At 35.2% G+C, this 20057-nt stretch overlaps 1 protein-coding gene across 2 annotated transcripts in view; it reads left to right on the top strand.

The window, feature by feature from the left end:
* Positions 1–20057, top strand: part of FBN2 (fibrillin 2) — a 276567-nt gene that overhangs the window by 16919 nt on the left and 239591 nt on the right. For both annotated transcript variants that reach the window (XM_090279079.1, XM_090279078.1), the window contains exon 5: positions 2296–2391. In XM_090279079.1, coding sequence (XP_090135205.1) covers positions 2296–2391 — 96 coding nt within the window. The remainder of the gene's footprint in view (positions 1–2295; positions 2392–20057) is intronic.

Below are 20057 nucleotides of genomic sequence, written 5' to 3'. Positions count from 1 at the left end.
GTGAAATATAAGCAAATGGCTATATCAGGGGGTCTCATCATTTATTTTTCACAGCACCCATTTAAATGAAAAAAAAATTATTGAGGTTCCTGAAAATCTTTTGTTTAAATGGGTTATAACTACTGATATTTATCATATTAAAAGTTAAAATTGAGAAATTTAAAAATGTTAATTCATTTAAAATAACTAAATACAATAAAACCATGTTGTATGTTAACATAAAATTTTTTATGAACAATAACTATGTTTCCAACCCCCCCCCCCCCAAGCCCCAACACCCAAAATACAAATTGAATGAGCGGAGAGGCATTGTTAGTCTAAATTAAACTGGACTTAATCTCTACTGGATAAACTCTTTCCAGGAAAAGCCCAAGGCTTATCCAGCTCTGTTCTGCCTGGCATTTGGAAGTTCTGTTTTGGAAAATCCTGAGAGAAGCAAGCCCTTTCTCCACTTATGCAGAGATAGATCCTGAGTGTCGGTCATGAAAGCTTTTTCCATTCATGTCTTCTTAAAGGCTAGCATATGTCTGAGGACAGAACATATCTGGGAAGGTGGCTTTCATTTACATTTCTTACAGTTTGATAGTATTTAAAGAAAAGTCCTCACATTATAATTAATCACATTAGACAAGTACTACATTTTTGCAGTATATCTTTTTAGTAATAGAAATATTCAAATTTTGGCATTTGTTTCAGTGGAATTACTATCGAAAGCCCTGTTTCAGGCTTTTGATTTCTTCCAGCATTCCTGTTCATCCCCTTTCTCATGATCTTTATTTCCTTTCTTTTATCTTCTATATTTATTCATCTAATTTACTGCTCTACCCATATTTCAAGGCAGTGATTATTTGTCAGTGCTCCTTGGCACAAATGAAGAGGGAAGGTGTGGTTCTTAGGAAGATGTACTTGTGCAAACATACACAGAATCCCACCTCTGAGCAAAGCCTGATGCTCACGAAGAATTTTAAGACCATTGGCACAGTGATGCTTTGAGATGAAGATACCTTTTGTTTCAAAGTACATTTTGAAACAGAAGCCACTCTGAGCAACTGGATGATGATAGGTGATCCAGTTCAATATTCCTGTTATGGAAATAGCATTACTGCATCTTTAAATGTCAGTTTATTTATGGAGTTTCCCACTTTTTGTATTTATCTCACTTGAAGTACACATAAGTGTGCTTTGCCCCCTCACTTCCCTTTAAAGTCTTTAACCCTATTTTTGGGCTCAGGCCATAGAGTATAATACTCTTCTTCACCTGTGAGCACAGAGAGTTTCTGTTCAACAAGGTGGGTGGATTGAGAGACAAGCTCATAGTCTCAGTATTTTCTCTTGGAGAAGACGTAATTCTTGAATTAAGTTGTGGCAGTATGGTTCCCAGGAATACTTATTTTTCATGGGATCTAAAAAGTGACCTTTCAGGAGACTTCTTGTCATCGGTCTTGGCTGTTGAGCTGAGTTACACTAAGGGTGGTGCCTTCGGGGGAAGGGGAGTTGCTCAGGTTCAGTTTTGGCTCCCTGGATCCATCTGGGCCAACTGAACCCCAGATCCTGGTCTCCCCATCTCCAGTATGAAGTGAAAGATTGTGTTTGCATGTGTTTGTCATCATCACTTAAAAATTTTGAACTGTGGGTTGATTTTCTATGAAAGAACTTATTGTACTGACACAGTGAGGTTTTTCCCTTCTTTCCTCTACAGCCTCTACACATTAACAGTGCTGTACACATTTGTTATTTCTCTTCATTTTATTGCTGAATTGATGATATTTCCCGCCACTTTTCATGTTACTGTTGCCCTTTCCTTATTAAACTTCTCCTTTTTCTTCTCTGATTTTTGCTTTTCTGCTTTATTGCTGTATCTTTCTTATTTTTCCATATCACATTTTCCCCTCCTTTGTTTCTCCCTCTTTCTGCTTAGAGTCTGCCTCCTTTATCCTGTATTTCCCCGTATTTTACTCACATCCTTACCTATAGGAGATAGACTGTAGGGTTAATAGAACTGAAATAGAGGATTGAATGTTTATTTTTTGACTACATGAGCATTAGAACCACCCAATCCTTGAGATTATGATTTAAAAACAAAACAACTTTTACCAGATAGTTGCTTAATGATGTGATTACATGAATCGTGTAGGCTTTTATCTCACTATACATTTAAATATTTTTATCAAATGCGTCATGTGAACTGTAACTTGTGCTTTAGAAGTAAGATCTATTACTGGCTGCATCTCCACTCTACTATGTTGTACTTGGGAATTTTCTCTGTAATGAGCTCCTTGCTGTGTTTGTGTGCAGCTGTCTGTGAAAATGGATGTCAGAATGGCGGACGTTGTATTGGACCTAACCGCTGTGCTTGTGTTTATGGATTCACTGGTCCACAGTGTGAAAGAGGTAAGAAGAGAGAAATGAGAATTTCCATTTGGAGAAATCTATTTTAATTGTAAAAATGTATAATTTTTTGTTATCCCATTAGAATTTTCCAAGTGAAGTGGTATTTTAACTCTTCTTTGGTTATGTCTATAACTTGAATTAGGTAAGATTTTGAAATATAACTAATAGTAGCAGAAGTGTTTCAGTTTTTCCCACCAGAGTGATCTTAGCTTAAGAGGCCAAATCTGGGGCTATGCCTCTAGGGTAATTTACAAGTGAGTTAATGATGGCATATTGTAATGATGTGCATAATTCAAATTGGAAGTCATCATTGGGAGTTATGCCTCTATTAAAAAAAATAATGTGAGAGTCTTCTTGGCTGTAAAATAAACAAAAATGGTTTAAATTGCCCTAATAAGTAAATATATTACGCTGTATAACAAAAAGTCTAGAGCTAGTGGGCTTCAGGAAGTAGGTGACCAAGGTCTGTCACTGTTACTCTGTTTCTCTTGGACCTGTCCTCCATTGTGTCAGTTTCCCCCACCCTGAAGTTCTTTGTGGTTATAAGATGAATGCCAGCAGTAACTGATGCAACATGCTTCCTTGTTCACATGTAATCACAGGCCATTAATGCAATTCCATATGCTGATTGGCTTAAGCATTAGTTCTTGAACCAGTCTGTTGCAAGCCAGATGGTATTAATGCTGTGTGTGATGTAAATTTAGATCTGTTCTTGGAGCAGGAGATAACGTAAGCTTTCTCAAAGTTACATGGAGGGGAGAGTTTGGTATCTGAACCCAGTAGAGGTTCTGTTGGGAAGGAGAAAAGAAGTAGGGGAATGGATGCTGGGTAGGCCTCCGGCATTGCCTACTTTATCCTTGCAAATGGTCCATCAAGCCAACGTGAAAGCAATTTACCATAATTTGAATTAGCAATTAAACTCATGACCTAATGTAGACTACTGAAAATCCTTGTGTTGATGCACTTATAAGTGAACTGTTAGTACTGTCCTGGTAGCATACGGGTGCCCATGGTATATCAAAGAAGTGAAATTTTATAAAATGTGATAAATAACTATTTAGCACTGAACCATAAAAGTAAGATTAAACTAAAAGCAATATTACATAATCATTTATAATTACATACAGCCTTAATTTATTTTTCCAGGGCTTGTCATAGCATCTAAACTTGTATAGTACTTTCTTTGTTGCAAAGCTTTAGAGTATATGAAGCTATGTCATTGAAATATTACAGATAAATAGTGAGGACAGTTTATATATGTATGTAGAAAGGCTTTGAATGGCAAAGAAACCTTATATTTAAAAAATTAAACTCATTACTCTGAAAAAAATTTCATCTTGGTATTCAGGTTAATTCTTGAGAAGAAACTGAGAAGTTAGAAGTATATGGTGAAAGAAAAGTAAGATGTATGCAGCCTTTTAACATACATGTTTATATTATATTTATATTACTCCTAAGGTAACTGAGATTTCTTGAGACTGAAGTACATTCCACACATGACAGAGTTTATAGTTACACTTTGGATAAATTTAAATGTCTTTACCAGATGCTTTTATTTGGGGAGAAAAATTAATTATGAAATGTTAGTATAAAAAGATAAATTGTTAAGAATGGAATAACACAAATTTCCTAGTTGACATTAAGTTTATTTAAACACCATAGAATGGAAAATAGTTAACTTTAAAATTTCAAACATAATTATAATTGGTGGAGATGATGTTCATTTTTCTGGAAGTCATGTAAGCTTTGCAAGCTGTGTCATCCTGAAGAAAATTTCAAGTTCAATTGGCGAAGGAATTGGGTAGTTTCAACTCAGAGATTTCCAGGCATTACATCATTGTTCTTCAACAGTTATTCATTCACTGCATTTGTTAGTCCTTACTAAATTTATGGGAATCCAGTAAAGACCTACATATACAGTAGCATGTTTTCAGAAGAAATTACAAAATTAATTAGTTAACAAATTGAACTGAAAGATATTTTTTTAAATGTAAGCTTGTTTCTTAAAAATATTTTGAATTACTACCCTTCAGATGAAAGTTCTATAACTTGATTTTTGGCAAAGAAGAAGTTAGTAATTTCCACTCTTAGATTGCAATCATGAACTTAAACACCTTTAAAAGATATTTTCAATTGAATTTTTCTCAAGAAACATTGTTGGCATAGATACAAAAAGAATAATTTATTTATGTTGAGGTTAATGACTAGGTTCATGTGTCCTGTTAACCCTTAAAGTTCGTTTTGTGTTTTCCAAAATATATATTTGTTGTTCTCTTTAAAAAAACACTTTTGTAAAATTAGGGATATTTTTCCTTCTTAAAGTAGAATACATATAATTTTCTTTTAAATTGGCCTCTGGGGATCAGTTGTATGATAAAACATGGCTGCTTTTCCAGCTATCTGGGCTTCTGGCAGACTGGTTTCCGGACTGGAGACAAGAGACTGTTGGTAACTAATGGCTGGCATGATTATGGTATTTAACTTGAATCTTGATGCTGGGTAAGCTGAACCTTTTGGAATTCTCATCTCACTCTTGCTGATATGTACAATGACCTTTTATACTTAGCATTAAAAATAAAAAGTTCTTGTGACCACATGCTGATTATAAAATGCAGGCAGTCCAGCTGTATTCAAGGCACATGAAGATACTCAAATCTTTTTGCTTCTCTTGCCAAACAGATGGCATTTGAAAAACAATAAATATTGCACTTAATATACACCTGAGAATACATAGAAATGGAATCAGCATTGTATGCCAAGACTGTGTGATTTTTCCCCCTGGGACTTGAAGTGTACCTTACTGTTTATCAGTAGAAGATTGGAGGAAGTAGGCAGGCAAGAAGTGAATGTACTTACCTAAGAGATTTCTGGACAAGATACAGTGATTACTTGATCATAAATACGGCCTTCCCAAAGTCCCTGTGTCAGTTTCTTTGACTTAAGTGACTGTTGAAATTTTATTTTTTAATTGAACTTTCTTTCTTTGAACCTTATATAAAGATTAGCTTTTAAGAAAATATTCTAGACCCTTTTAAATTATGTAAGAATTACTACTACAAATTATTTTTATCATTTAAACATGACTTATTTTAAAGTGTGTATAATTAGGTAAAATTTCAAATATCCTTATGGTTAGTGAATTTTCCTTTAAAATGTACATTAAAAAGGAGGATTGGAGATTTACTTTTTAATCTATTGACATTTTTAAGAAAAATTCTACTTTAAACACTGAATCTACATTTAAAAAAGTGAGATTAAATTGCAAATGTTAAAGTTTATAAAATCTTTATGTAAAATGAGAAAAGGAAGGATTTCACTTCAGGGTTACTTTCATAAGATCATCCAGTTGTAGCAGCTAGTGCATGAACTTGGACAAAAAACATTCTAAGAAGGACCCACTTGGTCTCTACTTGAATGCTGCCTCCGGTTCCAGGGCTCTCAACTCACTCACCCCATCATAAGTGTTTCATTGCCAGTTCTGATGGTTCAAACTCTGCATTATCATGCACCTGCCTATGCCGCAAATTTAACAGATGGATAGCACCTCTCTTATTGTCTAGGTCAGTGGGAACATGATGATAGCGATGCCTCTAGCCCGAGCTCTAGGAGTCAAACACAATTTACCACTTAGGTTTGCATTATTGGAACTTGGAATCTAATTAGAAGCTCTTGAATTATTCTGTACATTTTTTAAAAGTATATTTTATTGATTATGTTGTTACAGTAGTTCCAATATTTTCCCCTTTGCTCCCCTCTGCCAAGTACCCCTCTTCCCTCCAGCGACCCCACCCCCCTTAGTTCATGTCCATGGGTCGTGCATATAAGTTCTTCGGCTTCACCCTTTTCTATATTATTCTTAACTTCCCCCTATTTTATAGCAGCCAATTATGCTTCTTAGCATATCCCCATTTCTGTACCATATCCCCATTTCTCCCCCATCCCCCTCCCAGCTGGTAACCCTCCAAATGATCCCCATACCTATGATTCTTTTCCTATTCTGATTTGCTTAGTTGGATTTTGTTTTTATTTTTTAGATTCAGTTGTTGATAGTTGTGAGTTTGTTGTTATTTTAGTGTTCATAGTTTTGATCTTGTTTCTCTTATGTAGGTCCCTTTGACATTTCATATAATAATGGCTTGGTGATTATTAGCTCCTTTAGCTTCACCTTGTCTCGGAAGCACTTCATCTGCCCTTCCATTCCAAATGATAGCTTTGCTGGATAGAGTAATCCTGGTTGCAGGTTGCCTTTCATCACATTGAATACTGCTTGCCAGTCCCTTCCTGCCTGCAAAGTGTCCTCTGAGAAATCAGCTGATATTCCTATAGGCACCCCCCTGTAGACAACTCTCTGCCTCTCTCTTGCTGCCCCCAGGACTCTGTCTTTATCTTACATCTTTGGCACCTCAATCATGATGCATTCTGGTGTGGTCCCCTCTGGGTCCAGCTCACCCAGGACCCTCCGTCCTTCCCAGACCTGTATGTCCATCTCCTTCACAATATTTGGGAAGTTTTCCTCATTTTTTTCAATTCTTGCTTCCTCATTCTGCACTGGTTGACTATTTTTTTCTTCTTTATGTTCCAAATAATTGACTCGAACCCCGGTTTCCTTCCCTTCACCATTGGTTTTGTGTGGATTTTCCTTTGTTTCACTTAGCATAGACTTCACTTCTTCTCTTATGTGTTTGCTGTACTCAAGCATATCTGTCAAGCCTGTGAGCATCTTTATCACCAATGTTTTGAATTCTGCGTCTGTTAGGTTGGCTATCTCCTCATTTGTTAGGTTGGCTATCTCGTCGTCGTCGCTTAGTTCTCCCACTGGAACCTTGATCCGTTCTGTCTTTTGGGCCATACTTTTCTGTCTCCTCATTCTGACAGGCTCCTGTGTTTGTTTGCCTCCACATCCCACATATAGCTGTCGCTCCTATTTATGTCATAAGAGGCGGAGCCTTAGGTATTCATCAGTACAGGGCGACCTGTTTCGCCACGTTGTGGCGCTGTATGTGGGAGAGGGGTCGGAGAAGGAACAATGCCACCTGCCCAGCACTTACCCCTTTTCCAGGAACCTCTCCCCCTTCCGCACTGGACTGGCACCCCTCTAGCTGTTGACCTGGCCATCATTCCCAGAGTGGGTGGGTATGTGGGAGTTCTAGGACTGGGGGGGTTCTTTAAACAAGTGGACTCTGCTGAGAGACCAGCAGTTTCTTCCCCTACTGGTCTGCACAGTCAGAAGTAATGAGGCTTGATTTTCCCCGGTGCTGGGACTGTGGGCTTTGAGGTCTGGTGAGGAGCTGGGAACGCTACCCAGGTGTCCCTCCTGACTTTTTAAAATGTTTGACTGCACTTTCTGCTGGCCTGCTACTGCTGCTGCTGCTGCCTCCACCATACTGTGTCCTCTCCGCCCCGGCTCCACCCCTCCTACCTGTCTGGATGAGTATTTCTTCTTTATTTCTTTGTTTGCTGGACTTCCATGCAGTTTGATTTTCTGGAATTTCTGGTTTTTTCTTGTTTTGAGGTAGTTGTATTCCTTCGTAGTTGTGGAGGGAGACGCAGCATGTCTGTCTACGCCTCCATCTTGGCTGGAAGTCCCCTATTCTGTACATTATTGTTCGTCCACTCACATTTCAGAAGGTAAAGTAACTGACAGCTCTTCAGCCTACTTAGACCTTATACAGATTCTCCATGACCAAAAGTGAAGACAGGCAAAGCAGAGCTTTCTTGAATTTGGGGAATTATGTACACCAGGTTCAAGTTTGTTCAGAAATAATTGATATAATCACTAATTAACATTAATTTCATGGTCTTGTAATTTATTATAAAGTATGCAGGGTGGATTTGTTCTGCCTCTGAAAATTCAAGTAACATAGCAAATTAATACCATGACCAGAAACACAAGGTAGATGGTGAGAGAACATGCTGATATTAAGCAGGCTTCTAAACACAGTAGATTTCATACCTCTAAGAAACGTATAAACAGTACTTTTTAGAAGAAATTTCTTTCACTGTAATGTTTTTATCTAAGGTAGCACAAGTTTATTGTAAGATAACTAAACAGATAAAAAAGGAAAATTAATTATTTATAACTTCTCCATTCAGAATGAATTACTTCCAACATTTTGGAGAATAGACTTTGAGTACTTTTTTCTGTGGCACATGTAGTGCTTACAAAGAATGGGATCTTTCAATTCTTATGGGAATCTCCTGTAACATGAAATGTATGTATATCCTACTTCTCCTTTTGTGTTACAAAATACATTATATTAGGTTAGAGATTGTAAAAACTGCACTGAAGCCTTCTTTACAATCATATGATATTTGTAAGGTTATTTTTTCGATCTTACAGATGAAGAAAATTTGCCCAGGTCAAACTTATGGTGGCATTGAGAGTATAAATACAGGAGGAGGCTATCAAATGATCCTACTGAAGATCTTAAACTCAAGTACTGTGATAGAGCTGCTTGCCATAATTATACTTCCTTTTAGCTGACATTTAGGGTCATTTCTAGCTTTTCTTTGTCTCTCTCTCTCTCTTTTTTGGTTTGTTTGTATTAGCAATCCTGCGATAAAAATTTATGTAGCTATATCTATATCCTTGATTTTATTCTTAGGATATATATTAGAAATTTTGCTGCTTGTTGAGTTTGTGAAAATTTAAAGTTTTTATGTTCTTTTTCCTCTAAAAATCTTATTGTTTATTCCTTTGGTGTTGTGTTCAGAAAATCTTTTTCTACCCACAAATCTTATAAAAAGCTTTAGTTTTTTTCTTAGTGCTTTTGGGATTTGTGATTTTACTTCTTTTTAACTTTTTAACAAATTAGACTATACAGGGGAGTAACAAATGTAAATTTATTTACAAATGTTTGTCAAATACCAGTTGACTGCTTATTAAGCATTAGGCTAAGTACTTGAAACTTAAGTTACAAAAACAAATAATATATGCTCACTGTTAATGAGAAGTAAAGTATCTCTTTAGAGAACAGGGATAGTCATGTACTTTAAATATTAAAATGTAATATGACACAGAAAATACTATAATAGGAGTAGGAACAAATTAGTGTGAGAGCTCAGAAATGCTTCCTGATTAAGACAAAACTAGAAAAGTTTCTGAAATTAATATCAATGGAAAAAAAAGCCCACCTCATTCTAATAGGAAAAACAGTATTGCACTAATTTCTGTATTGATATTTTAAGATATATTATGGTTGAATCTTACGCTAAATAACATTATTTAAACTCCATAATTAATTACCAATTACCACAGTCACTGAACTGATACTTGTTTTATAGAAATAAGATGTCTTCCTCCTTTTTTTTTTTTTTACACTTGGAACATTTAGTGAGATTGAAATTATAAGGAATAGAGAGAGAACGTTACCAACCGCAGATGTCAGTTAGACTCACATGTGCCCACATGAGCAGACACAGAATTCAATTCTGCACTTGCAAGTCTGTTAAGAACATTTTATAACCTCCCACTCTCTAAGCTAAACTTAGCCTTAAATGGGCATCAGAGAAATACCAAAAGATCTGTGAGAACTTAACTTTTGGCATTAGCTCAGATGACATCCTTATCTTAAATGCCATTAAGAGCAAGAGGGAAGGAAAATGAGAGGAGAAAAGCAGACAGTGGGAGCTGGAAGAAAGGGATGGGAAGAATAAAGTGAAGGATGATAGAAGAGGGAGATGTAATGCTAAGTCTTGGAGCAGAGATGCTTGTTTGTATAAAGAAAAGCATCTAAGTTTGGGAGAAAATACATTCATTGATCTGATCTGGGAGAAGTGATGGTTTTTATTTCTCATTCTTTGATTTAAGCCTCTGCTGTTTAGATCTCTGCAATGAGACTAAATGTGTTCATATCCTGTTAGACCCTGATGCTTTATTTATAAAACTCCTTTAAATTAAAGTAGTATTTTCATTTAGTCCAGCTCTAAGTGCTTTTATTTACATAATTCTTATGTTTGTGGTTTATCTACCTAGAGGTGGGGGAACCTATAATGCAAAACTAAAATATTCAAATATTTTATACTTATGTAACTCCATAAATATTTTCCTTTTTTCCAATTTCAGCATCAGGTTGGAAAACGTTAAAGGTATGGAAACTGGGCAAAGCTATCACACACACATTCACAGACACAATTTAAATATAATGAAATGTTATGTAGAATTTAGGCAAAAGTAATTAATAACAAAATGTGCATGTGTGTGGGGATGGAATTTATGTAATATACACTGTATATTTTTTAAAAAATCCCAAACATTATAGATTCTAAATGGCATTTGTCTTCAAGAGTTTCAGATAAAGGGCTGTGGACCTACAATTACCTCATAGATTTGTTGGGAAGGTTAAAAGCAATAATGTGTTAAGCTTTGAACACATAGCTTGGCACAGGGTGTAATCAGAACCAGAACTTAATATTAAGACCTATGTGACCTTAGAAATGTGATTGCTTTCTCTGATCCTTGTTTCTGCATGTATAATACACGTCTACTATGTCAACCTTGAATTATTTTTGTGAGCCTTAAATGATAGCGTATAATACCTGGCACTCAGTAAATGATAATCATTGATGCTAGCCTCTGTTAACTGGACTCCTTGGTTATCAAAAATACAGATGTAGGGGCTGGATATTCAAAATGAAATATTAAAAATTGGAATTTTGAGTGGGGAGTAGAAATTGTTTTTCAACTATTTAAGACATACAAGTAAAGTTTAAAGCTGTTTTTATTGAGAGTGGAAGTACTCAATTAATAGTGTATTTTGAGAGAGGTACACATTCCTGGTATAAGAATTAAATGAGAGATAGTGTTTAGTCAACGTCTGCCACAGAGTTAGTGCTCAATAAATGATAAGCTATAATTATGAAAAATAAAGTCAAGACATGTGCTCTCTTAGATAAAATTGTCTTGATGGATAAAGGAAATTGTTCCAGAATTGTTGAGACTGTCTCAGGTCAGGGTGTGTTAGTTGTGAACAATATAAGTTTCACTGTTTAATTTTGTGGGTTTTTTGTGATCATACAGCTCCACTGAAAAATATTGTATATCATTATCACTGTCTTACATGTTGTGCAGTTGAATTTTTCAATCCTGCTTTTCTTTTTTAGACATATTTCTACTGTAAATACCAGTGTTGCTTTCAGTATCTAGTCTCTAACTGTTCTCTTTAGTCTCAATTTCTCCCTATGCCCAAGCATTTTACAATGTCACTAATATATACGTAGAATTTATTTCTCTTGAGGTATTTGTAATCAGTAGATTTGCATATTGTTAAATCTGATAGAAGTAGGTCAGAGGGGTCTTTGAAAAGTCCAGAGATCAGTCCCTCTGTGAAGCTTTCCTTGACAACACCTACCCCCTACCTTACCTACGTTTCAGGCAAAAAATTAGGCATACTTCCCCTTTATTGTATGTCATGTGTGTTTCCATTCCATGATTGTGCTGTGACTGTTATTTACTTGGCTCTGAGCCTGTAAAAAGCAGAGGTTTTTTTTTTTTAATCTTAAATAACCTTTGTGTTCCCTCTACTCCACAAAATGCAATATATGGAAGAAGCCATGTATGTGAATACATAAACACCTGGGTTCCAAGTAGAAGAAATAGGGTGAAAAAAGTGCAGACATAATAAAGGCCTTTATTCATTGGTGTGGGTATAAGATACAGTTAATGAAGGGGAAGAGTAGAAGATGAGTCTGGAAATATAAAATTGGACCTTAATATACAAGTATGGAATGCCAGATCAAGAGCCTGCCCTCTATTCAGTAGGCACCGGGGAGAGGAATTATGAAGGACTTCTGTACTTGAAAGTAGTTCTGCAAAAGTTAGTCTGGAGTGGCACAAAGAGGTAAAGAAATTTGCTCAAATTAACCTATGTAATAAATTAAGTAGGATTTGAACACAGCTGGTGTAATCTCAAAACTAATGCATTTAATCACAACTTGTTGAAGTGGAACACATTGAAAAAAGTAATATATTTCCATTTTTTAGAACTGTATTGTATCAGCTGTTTAATATGAGACTGATAACAGGATATATCATGCCAACATGAAAGAAATGCTTGCTATTTTTATATTTTTTTGTTATCTGGCCAAGGGAAATATTTTTAGTATACAAATTCCAGATTGTAACTCTCAATTTATATATCCAGAATTTCTTTATGTATATGATCTTCTAAAATTCATATTTGATACTCAAAACTCATAATGCTTAAAAGAAAATTGAAGTTTCTGTTTCTAGCCAAGATGGGATTTCTAGCCAAGATGGGAAACCATCCTGCTGGAAAAGAATTGAAAAACAAAAAAATATATGAAACAATAATTTTCAAGATATTGGGCATCAAGTAACAAAAGGTGGTGATTCCCAAGAGCAGGGCTCTGTTAGATGTCATCAGCTTGATGCTTGACAGGATTTTCCCATGCTGTGCTAAAAGCACAGAGAACCCAAGCATAGCCTGTCAGACTCCTTACATTGAGGAGATGGAGTTGAGAATGTGGCGAGACCAAGGTGGCTAGATTTCTTAGGGCAGAAAACTGGAGAGGAGAAAGCTGAATATAGAGAATGCTGAAGTTATACAGAGACTCTTTCAAATTTTCATCTGAATACTGACCAGCACATGCACGTGAAGTATCTACTTGAGGCTGAAAAAGGAATCACCCAAAAGAATAGGAAGGAACAATACTCAGTACACACAGCCCAGAATTACTGCTTTTTCCTCAAACCAGAATAGAGAACCATATATGTAATCTGTGAGGCACTGGTTAGAATGCTAAAAAAATTTCTGCTTCAGTAATGGGGAATAATAGGCATGGATTAAATGCGGTTTTGGTCCTGGTAAATACATCCTAAAAGCAACACACAGAAGGAGCATTTATTTAAGAACTTACTTCAACAATAGTTATAAAAAGACAGCTAAGGTAAAAGTCACAGTGTATTGCATCTAATCAAGTATTATTGATAACTAATTTTCTACAAATAAGTGGGAGAGCATGATCATAACAAGAATTACCAATCAGTTAAAATATACCCAGAAGCTATACAGATGTTATAATTACCAACTAGGAGGATAAAATAGTTCTTATCATGTATTTGATATAGCTATAAAGCTAGAGGAAAGGTTCAAAATGTTAAATAGAGATGTGGAATCCAAATAGAATTTTCAAAGGTGAAAAAACTATAGAATCTGAGGTGAAAAATATTCTCAATGGGATTAATTACAGGTTAAACATTGTATATGAGAAGATTAGTCAACCAGGAAATAGCAATAAAAATTATTCAAAATGAAATGCTGAGAAAAAAAGGCTAAAAAATAGAGGAAAGTATCATGAGCTTTTTGGCAACTTCAAGTGTATTACATACATGTAATTGGAGTTTTCAAAGGAGTGATGGCAGAAAAAATATATTTGAAGAAATAATGGTCAGAAAATGTTCAAGTTTGTTGAATGCTGTAAACTGACAGAACCAAGAAGATCAATGAACTTCCCCGGCCCCCCAAAAAGAAACATGAAGAAAATTATATCAAGAAATACCATAATGAAATTACTCCAAGCTAGATAAACAGAAAAGAATATTAAAAGCAGCTAGAGAAAAAAAAGAAAAAAAAGAAATGATACCTTTTATACAGAGGAAAAAAAGATAAAGATGGCAAATTTGTTGTCAGAAACAGTGCGAGTGAAAAAACCAATGCAACAGCATATTCAAGTACTGAAAAAATTCTCCACCTAGAATTTTATATCTAGAACAATGTCCTTTAAAAACAAAGGCAAAATGAAGCTTTTTTCAGACATGAAAGATGGAAGAAGTCATTACCAGCAGACCTGCACTACATGAAATGTTAAAGGCAGTTTTTCAGGCAGAAGAAAATTTATATTAGATACAAGTATGAATCCATTCCAAAGGAATGAATAACATCAAAAAGGTAACTATGTAAGTTTTTTTAGTTTTTAAATCTATTTAAGCAAATGGTTGTTTAAACAAAAATAATTATAATGTTCTGTGGAGTTTATAGCAGATGTGGTGGTAAGACAACAACACAAAGCCTGGGAGACTCTTATATTCTCACTCAAGTAGTAATATTATTTGAACATTTAAGCAATCACTGAAAATTATGAAGTTATATCTAAGAAGCCAACAAAAGATAAGAATAATAAAAGTACCCAAGAGAAAGCTGCACAAGAAGATAAGAGGAACAAATAATGAATGGATGACTAGAAAGCAAATACAAAGTATTAATAGTAGAGTTAAACCTAGCTGTGCCAATAATCAATTAAATGTATCTCAACACTCCAATTAAAAGGCAGAGTTTTTAGGATAAAAAAACAATGTCCAATTCTATATTGCCCATAATAAATCTATTTTAAATAAAAGACATGAATAGGTTAAAAGTATGAAAAAATATTTTGCTAATACTAGTCAAAAGAAAGCTGGAATGGCTAGGTTAATATCAAACAAAGTAGATTGCAGAGCAACAACTAGTATTAGAAATAAAGGAAGTTATTTCATAATGATAAAAATGTCAACTAATCAGAAGGATATGACAATTCTAAACATTCACATACCCAATTACATATCTTCAAAATATATAAAGTAAAAACAGAGAACTACAAGGAGGAATAAACAAATTCATAGTTTAGTTGGAGATTTTACTGTCCTTCTCTGAATAATTGATAAGTAATAGAAAGTCAGTGAGGATATAGAAGATTCGAACAACTCCATCAGTCTGTTTGACCTGTTTGAAATTTATAGAATACTCCATCACACAATAACAGAGAATGCACATTCTTTTCAAGTGCACTTGGAACATTTAGGGAGATCTTATTGAGTGGTAAAACAAGTTTCAATAAATTTAAAGGATTCAAGTTAAACAAAGTGTATCTCAGTCTATAATGGAATAAAATTAGAAATCAATATCAGAAAAATCTCAAGAAATTACCCAAACATTAAAGAACAGTGCAACTAATTTTAATACTCATGGATTAAAGAAGTCAAAGGGAAATTAGAGAGCATTTTGAACTGAATGAAAATGAAAACATAACATATCAAAATTTGTGGGATGCCACTAAAGAAGTGTTTAGAGGAAAATTCATGGCTCTCAAAGTAAATATTAGAAGAAAAGAGGTCTCAAATTAGTGATCTCAGCTATTCATTAAAAAATTAGTAAAAGGGGATCCAAGATGGCAGAGAAGTAAGTGGAAGCCACACTAACTTTTTCCCAGAACCAATCTGGTATCACAACTAAATTGTAGAGAAATCATCAAGAATGACCAACTGAACAAAAACTGGAGAGAAGCCTTGTAACCATGGACAGACAGAAGAAACTACCTCACCACAATGTGATTGTACTTGTACAGCAGCATACAAGATATGGTGGGCAGAATGACTCTCAGCCAGCCAAAGGGAAGGACACACCAAAGAATGACCCAACAACAACCAAAACCCAATTCCAATCAGAGAGCCCACATAAACAGCATAAAGGGCAGCCCAAGAGCATCAAGTTCAGGAGATCAAGGAGACTGCACCACTGAATGCCATAGGTCTCCTACCACAGAAGGTCACACCACGAAGACAGGGAGTCAAAGAAGATCAATCTAAGAAGCAAAAACAAACAAGATGAGTCACCTAAAATGGGGAGACAAAGAAACAACCCCCAATCAAAAGGAAAGGAAGGATCCCCAGAAAGATTGCTAAATGAAATAGAGGCAAGCAAACTATCAGACACTGAGTTCAAAACAATGGGTATAAGGATGCTCAATGAGCACAGTGAGAACTACAAAGAACTCCAGGGAAGCTACAATGAACTTACTATGAACTTTTTCATACTTTAGCATGAAGATAGACATAGAAACTATCAACAAGAATCAAGAGGAAAGGAAGGATACAATATCTGAAATGAAGAACACAATTGAAGGAATCAAAAGAAGGTTAGATGAAGCAGAGGATCAAATCAGCAACCTGGAGGACAAGGAAGAAAAAAATTCTCAGAGCAAAAAAATGAAGGAAAAAAAACCCCTCAAAAAGAACAAAGAGGGCTCAAGGGAGCTGCAGGACAACGTGAAATGTAATAATATCCATATCACAGGAATACCAGAAGGAGAAGAAGAAGGAGAAGAGATAGAAAACCTGTTTGAGAAAGTAATGACAGAAAACTTCCCTAACTTGAGGAGAAGTTATGCAAGTCCAGCAAGATGAACCCAGAGGGGCCCACTCCAAGCCACATCATAATTAAATGACAAAATTTAAAGACAGAGAAGCTTAAAGGCAGCTAGGGAGAAACAGCTGGTGTCATACAAGGGAGCTCTGATAATCCTTTCAGCTGATTACTCAACAGAAACACTACCAGCCAGAAGGGAATGGCAAGAAATATTCCAAGTAATGAAAAGCAAAGGCCTCTAACCAGGACTACTATACCCAGCAAGGCCCTCTTAAAAAATGCAAGGTTAAATAAATAGTTTCCCAGACAAAAGAAGGCTAAAAGAATACATCTCCACCAAACCAGTATTGCAAGAGATGCTAAGGGGTCTGCTTTAAGAAGATGAAAAGAGAGAGAGAGAAAGAGAGAGAGAGTAGGGGGACACAGATACAAAGGGAAAATGTCAATGAATAAATCTATCAATAACAATCTTAAATGTAAATTGATTAGATACTCTAAGCAAGAGACATAGGGTAGCTTAATGGATAAGAAAACATGACCCACATATATGCTGTCTACAAGAGACCCACATTGAACAAAAATCTACACAGACTGAAAGTAAAGGGATGGAAAGAATATATACCAAGCAAATGGACATGAAAGAAAAAGCTGGGGTAGCAATACTTATATCAAACAAAATAGATTTCACACAAAGGCCACAAAAAGAGACAAAGAAGGACACTATGTAATACTTAAGGGAATAATCCATCAAGAAGGTATAACCCTTATAAACATATATGCACCCAACATAGGAGCACCCAAATATATTATGAAAACCTTGGAGGACTTCAAGAAATATATTGACAACAGCACACTCATAGTAAGGGATTTTAACACCCCATTGTTAATGATGGGCAGATATTCCAAGCAAAGAAACAACAAGGGTATTGTGGCATTGAAGAACACTCTAGGTCAAATGGACTTAATTGATATATACAGAACCTTTCACCCCAAAGAAGCAAAATATATATTCTTTTCAAATTCACATGGAACATTTTCAAAGATAGACCACATAGTAAGACACAAAACAAGACTCAACGAATTCAAGAAAATTGAAATCATATCAAGGATCTTCATGGATCACAAGTAGAAACCAAGCTCAAGGAAAAAACTCAAAAACATTTACGTTCATGGAGACAGAATAACATGCTATTAAGTAATGAATGGGTTAACAATGACATCAAGGAAGAAAAAAAGTTTCTGAAAACAAATGAAAAGGAACACATAACAGCCCAAAACCAATGGGACAGTGCAAGGGAGTCCTGAAAAGGAACTTCATAGCAATACAGGCCTACCTAAAAAAGACAGAAAAATCTCAAACAACATAACCCTACACCTACAAGAACTAGAGGAACAACAACTAACTAAGCCCACAGCAAGTTGGAGGAAGGAAATAAGGTCAGAGCAGAATTAAATGACATAGAGACTAAAAGAACAATTCAAAAGATCAATAAATCAAGAAGCTGGTTTTTTTGAAAGGAAATTGATAAGGCTCTAATAAGACTTGTCAAGAAAAAAAGAGAAAGGACCCAAATAAAATCAGAAACGAAAGACAAGCTACAACTAATACCACAGAAATACAAAGGATTGTAAAAAATTACTATGAACAACTAACTATATGCCAAGAAATTTGACAATCTGGGCAAAATGGACAATTTGCTAGAAACATACACTCTTCCAAAACTGAATCAAAAAGCAGCAGAAAGCCTTAATAGACTGATAACACCTAGTGAAATTGAAGCACATGCAAGCCCTGGACTGACAGCTTCACAGGTGAATTTTATCAAACATTGAGGGAAGAGCTAACTCCAATTCTTATTAAACTATTCCAAAAAGTTCAAGAAGAGGAAAGATTCCCAAGTTCTTTTTTTATTTTTTTCCTGAGTCCAGTATTATCCTAATTCCAAAACCAGGTAAGGACACAACAAAGAAGGAAAACTACAGGCCAATATTGCTGATTAACATAGGTGCTAAAATCCTCAACAAAATATTGTCAAACCAGGTCCAGTAATACATTAAAAACATCATACACAACAATCAAGTAGGATTTATCCCAGGGATGCAGAGGATGGTATAATATTCACAAGTCAATAAACATAATACACCACATAAAACGAAAGACAAAAATCACATGATCATATCAATAGATGCTAAAAAAGCATTTGATAAAAGTCCAGTACCCATTTATGATAAAAACTCAGCAAAGTGAGAATAAAGGGAGCATACCTCAACATAATAAACGCCATATGCAGGAAACCTGCCAACATTATAGTCATGGCAAAAACTTCCAAGCGTTCTCCTTAAGATCAGGTACAACACAAGGGTGTTTGCTCTCACCACTCTTATTCAACATAGTAATGGAAGTTTTTGCCACAACAATCAGACAAGAAGAAGAAATAAAAAGCATCCAAATTGAAAAGCAGAAAGTAAAATTGTCATTATTTGCAAATCACATGGTAGTGCACTTAGAAAATCCTATAGTCTTCACAAAGAGCCACTTGACCTAATAAGTGAATTTGTCAAAATAACAAGATAGAAAGTCAATATTCAGAAATCGAAGGCAATTTGTACACCAACAATGAAATATCAGAAACAGAAACTGGGGAAAAAAAACATTTACAATAGCAACAAGAAAAATAAAGTACCTTGGAATAAACTTAACCAAGGAGGCAAAAGACATGTCCTCAAAAAACTACATAATACTGAAGAAGGAAACGAAGGAAGATACAAATAAATGGAAGGAAATACTGTATTCATGGATTGGAAACATTAACATCATAATAGTGTCCATACTACCCAAAGCAATCTATAGATTCAATGCGATCCCTATTAAAATACCAATGACATATTTCACAGACTTAGAACAAATATTTCAAAAATTTATAAGGAACCAAAATTGACCCCAAATAGCCTCAACCTGAGAAAGTAGAACAAAGTAGGAAGGATCACAGTACCTGATATCAAACTATATTACAAGGCCACTGTAATCAAAGCTGTCTGGTACTGGCATAAGAACAGACACATAGATCAGTGGAACAGAATAGAGCCCAGAAATAACCAATGTCTCTATGGTCAATTAATATTTGACAAAGGGTGTAGGAGCATGAAATGAAGTAAAAATAGCCTCTTCAACAAATGGTGTTGGGAGAACTGGCATGGTGTATAAAAAAAAATGAAACTAGATCACCAACTTACACCATACACCAGAATAAACTCAAAATGGATAAGAAGTAAACATAAGCCATGACATCATAAAAGTCCTAGAGGTAAACATAGGCAGTCAAATTTCAGTTATCCAACACAGCAATATTTTCATCAATATATTCTCTAGGGCAAGGGAAATAATAAACAAATGGGGCTACATCAAATTGAAAAGTTTCTGTTCAGCTAAAGAAAGCATCAGTGAAATGAGAAGGGAACCAACAATATGGGAAAACATATTTGCCAATGATACCTCAGACAAGGGTTTGTTCTCCAAGATATATA

The sequence above is a fragment of the Furipterus horrens genome, unplaced genomic scaffold (genome assembly GCF_987537825.1).
Source record: "Furipterus horrens unplaced genomic scaffold, mFurHor1.1.pri manual_scaffold_5, whole genome shotgun sequence".
NCBI classification, from domain to species: Eukaryota; Metazoa; Chordata; class Mammalia; order Chiroptera; family Furipteridae; genus Furipterus; species Furipterus horrens.
The sequence above is the reverse complement of the archived record's forward strand: the minus strand, read 5'-3'. Positions and strand labels throughout refer to the sequence as shown.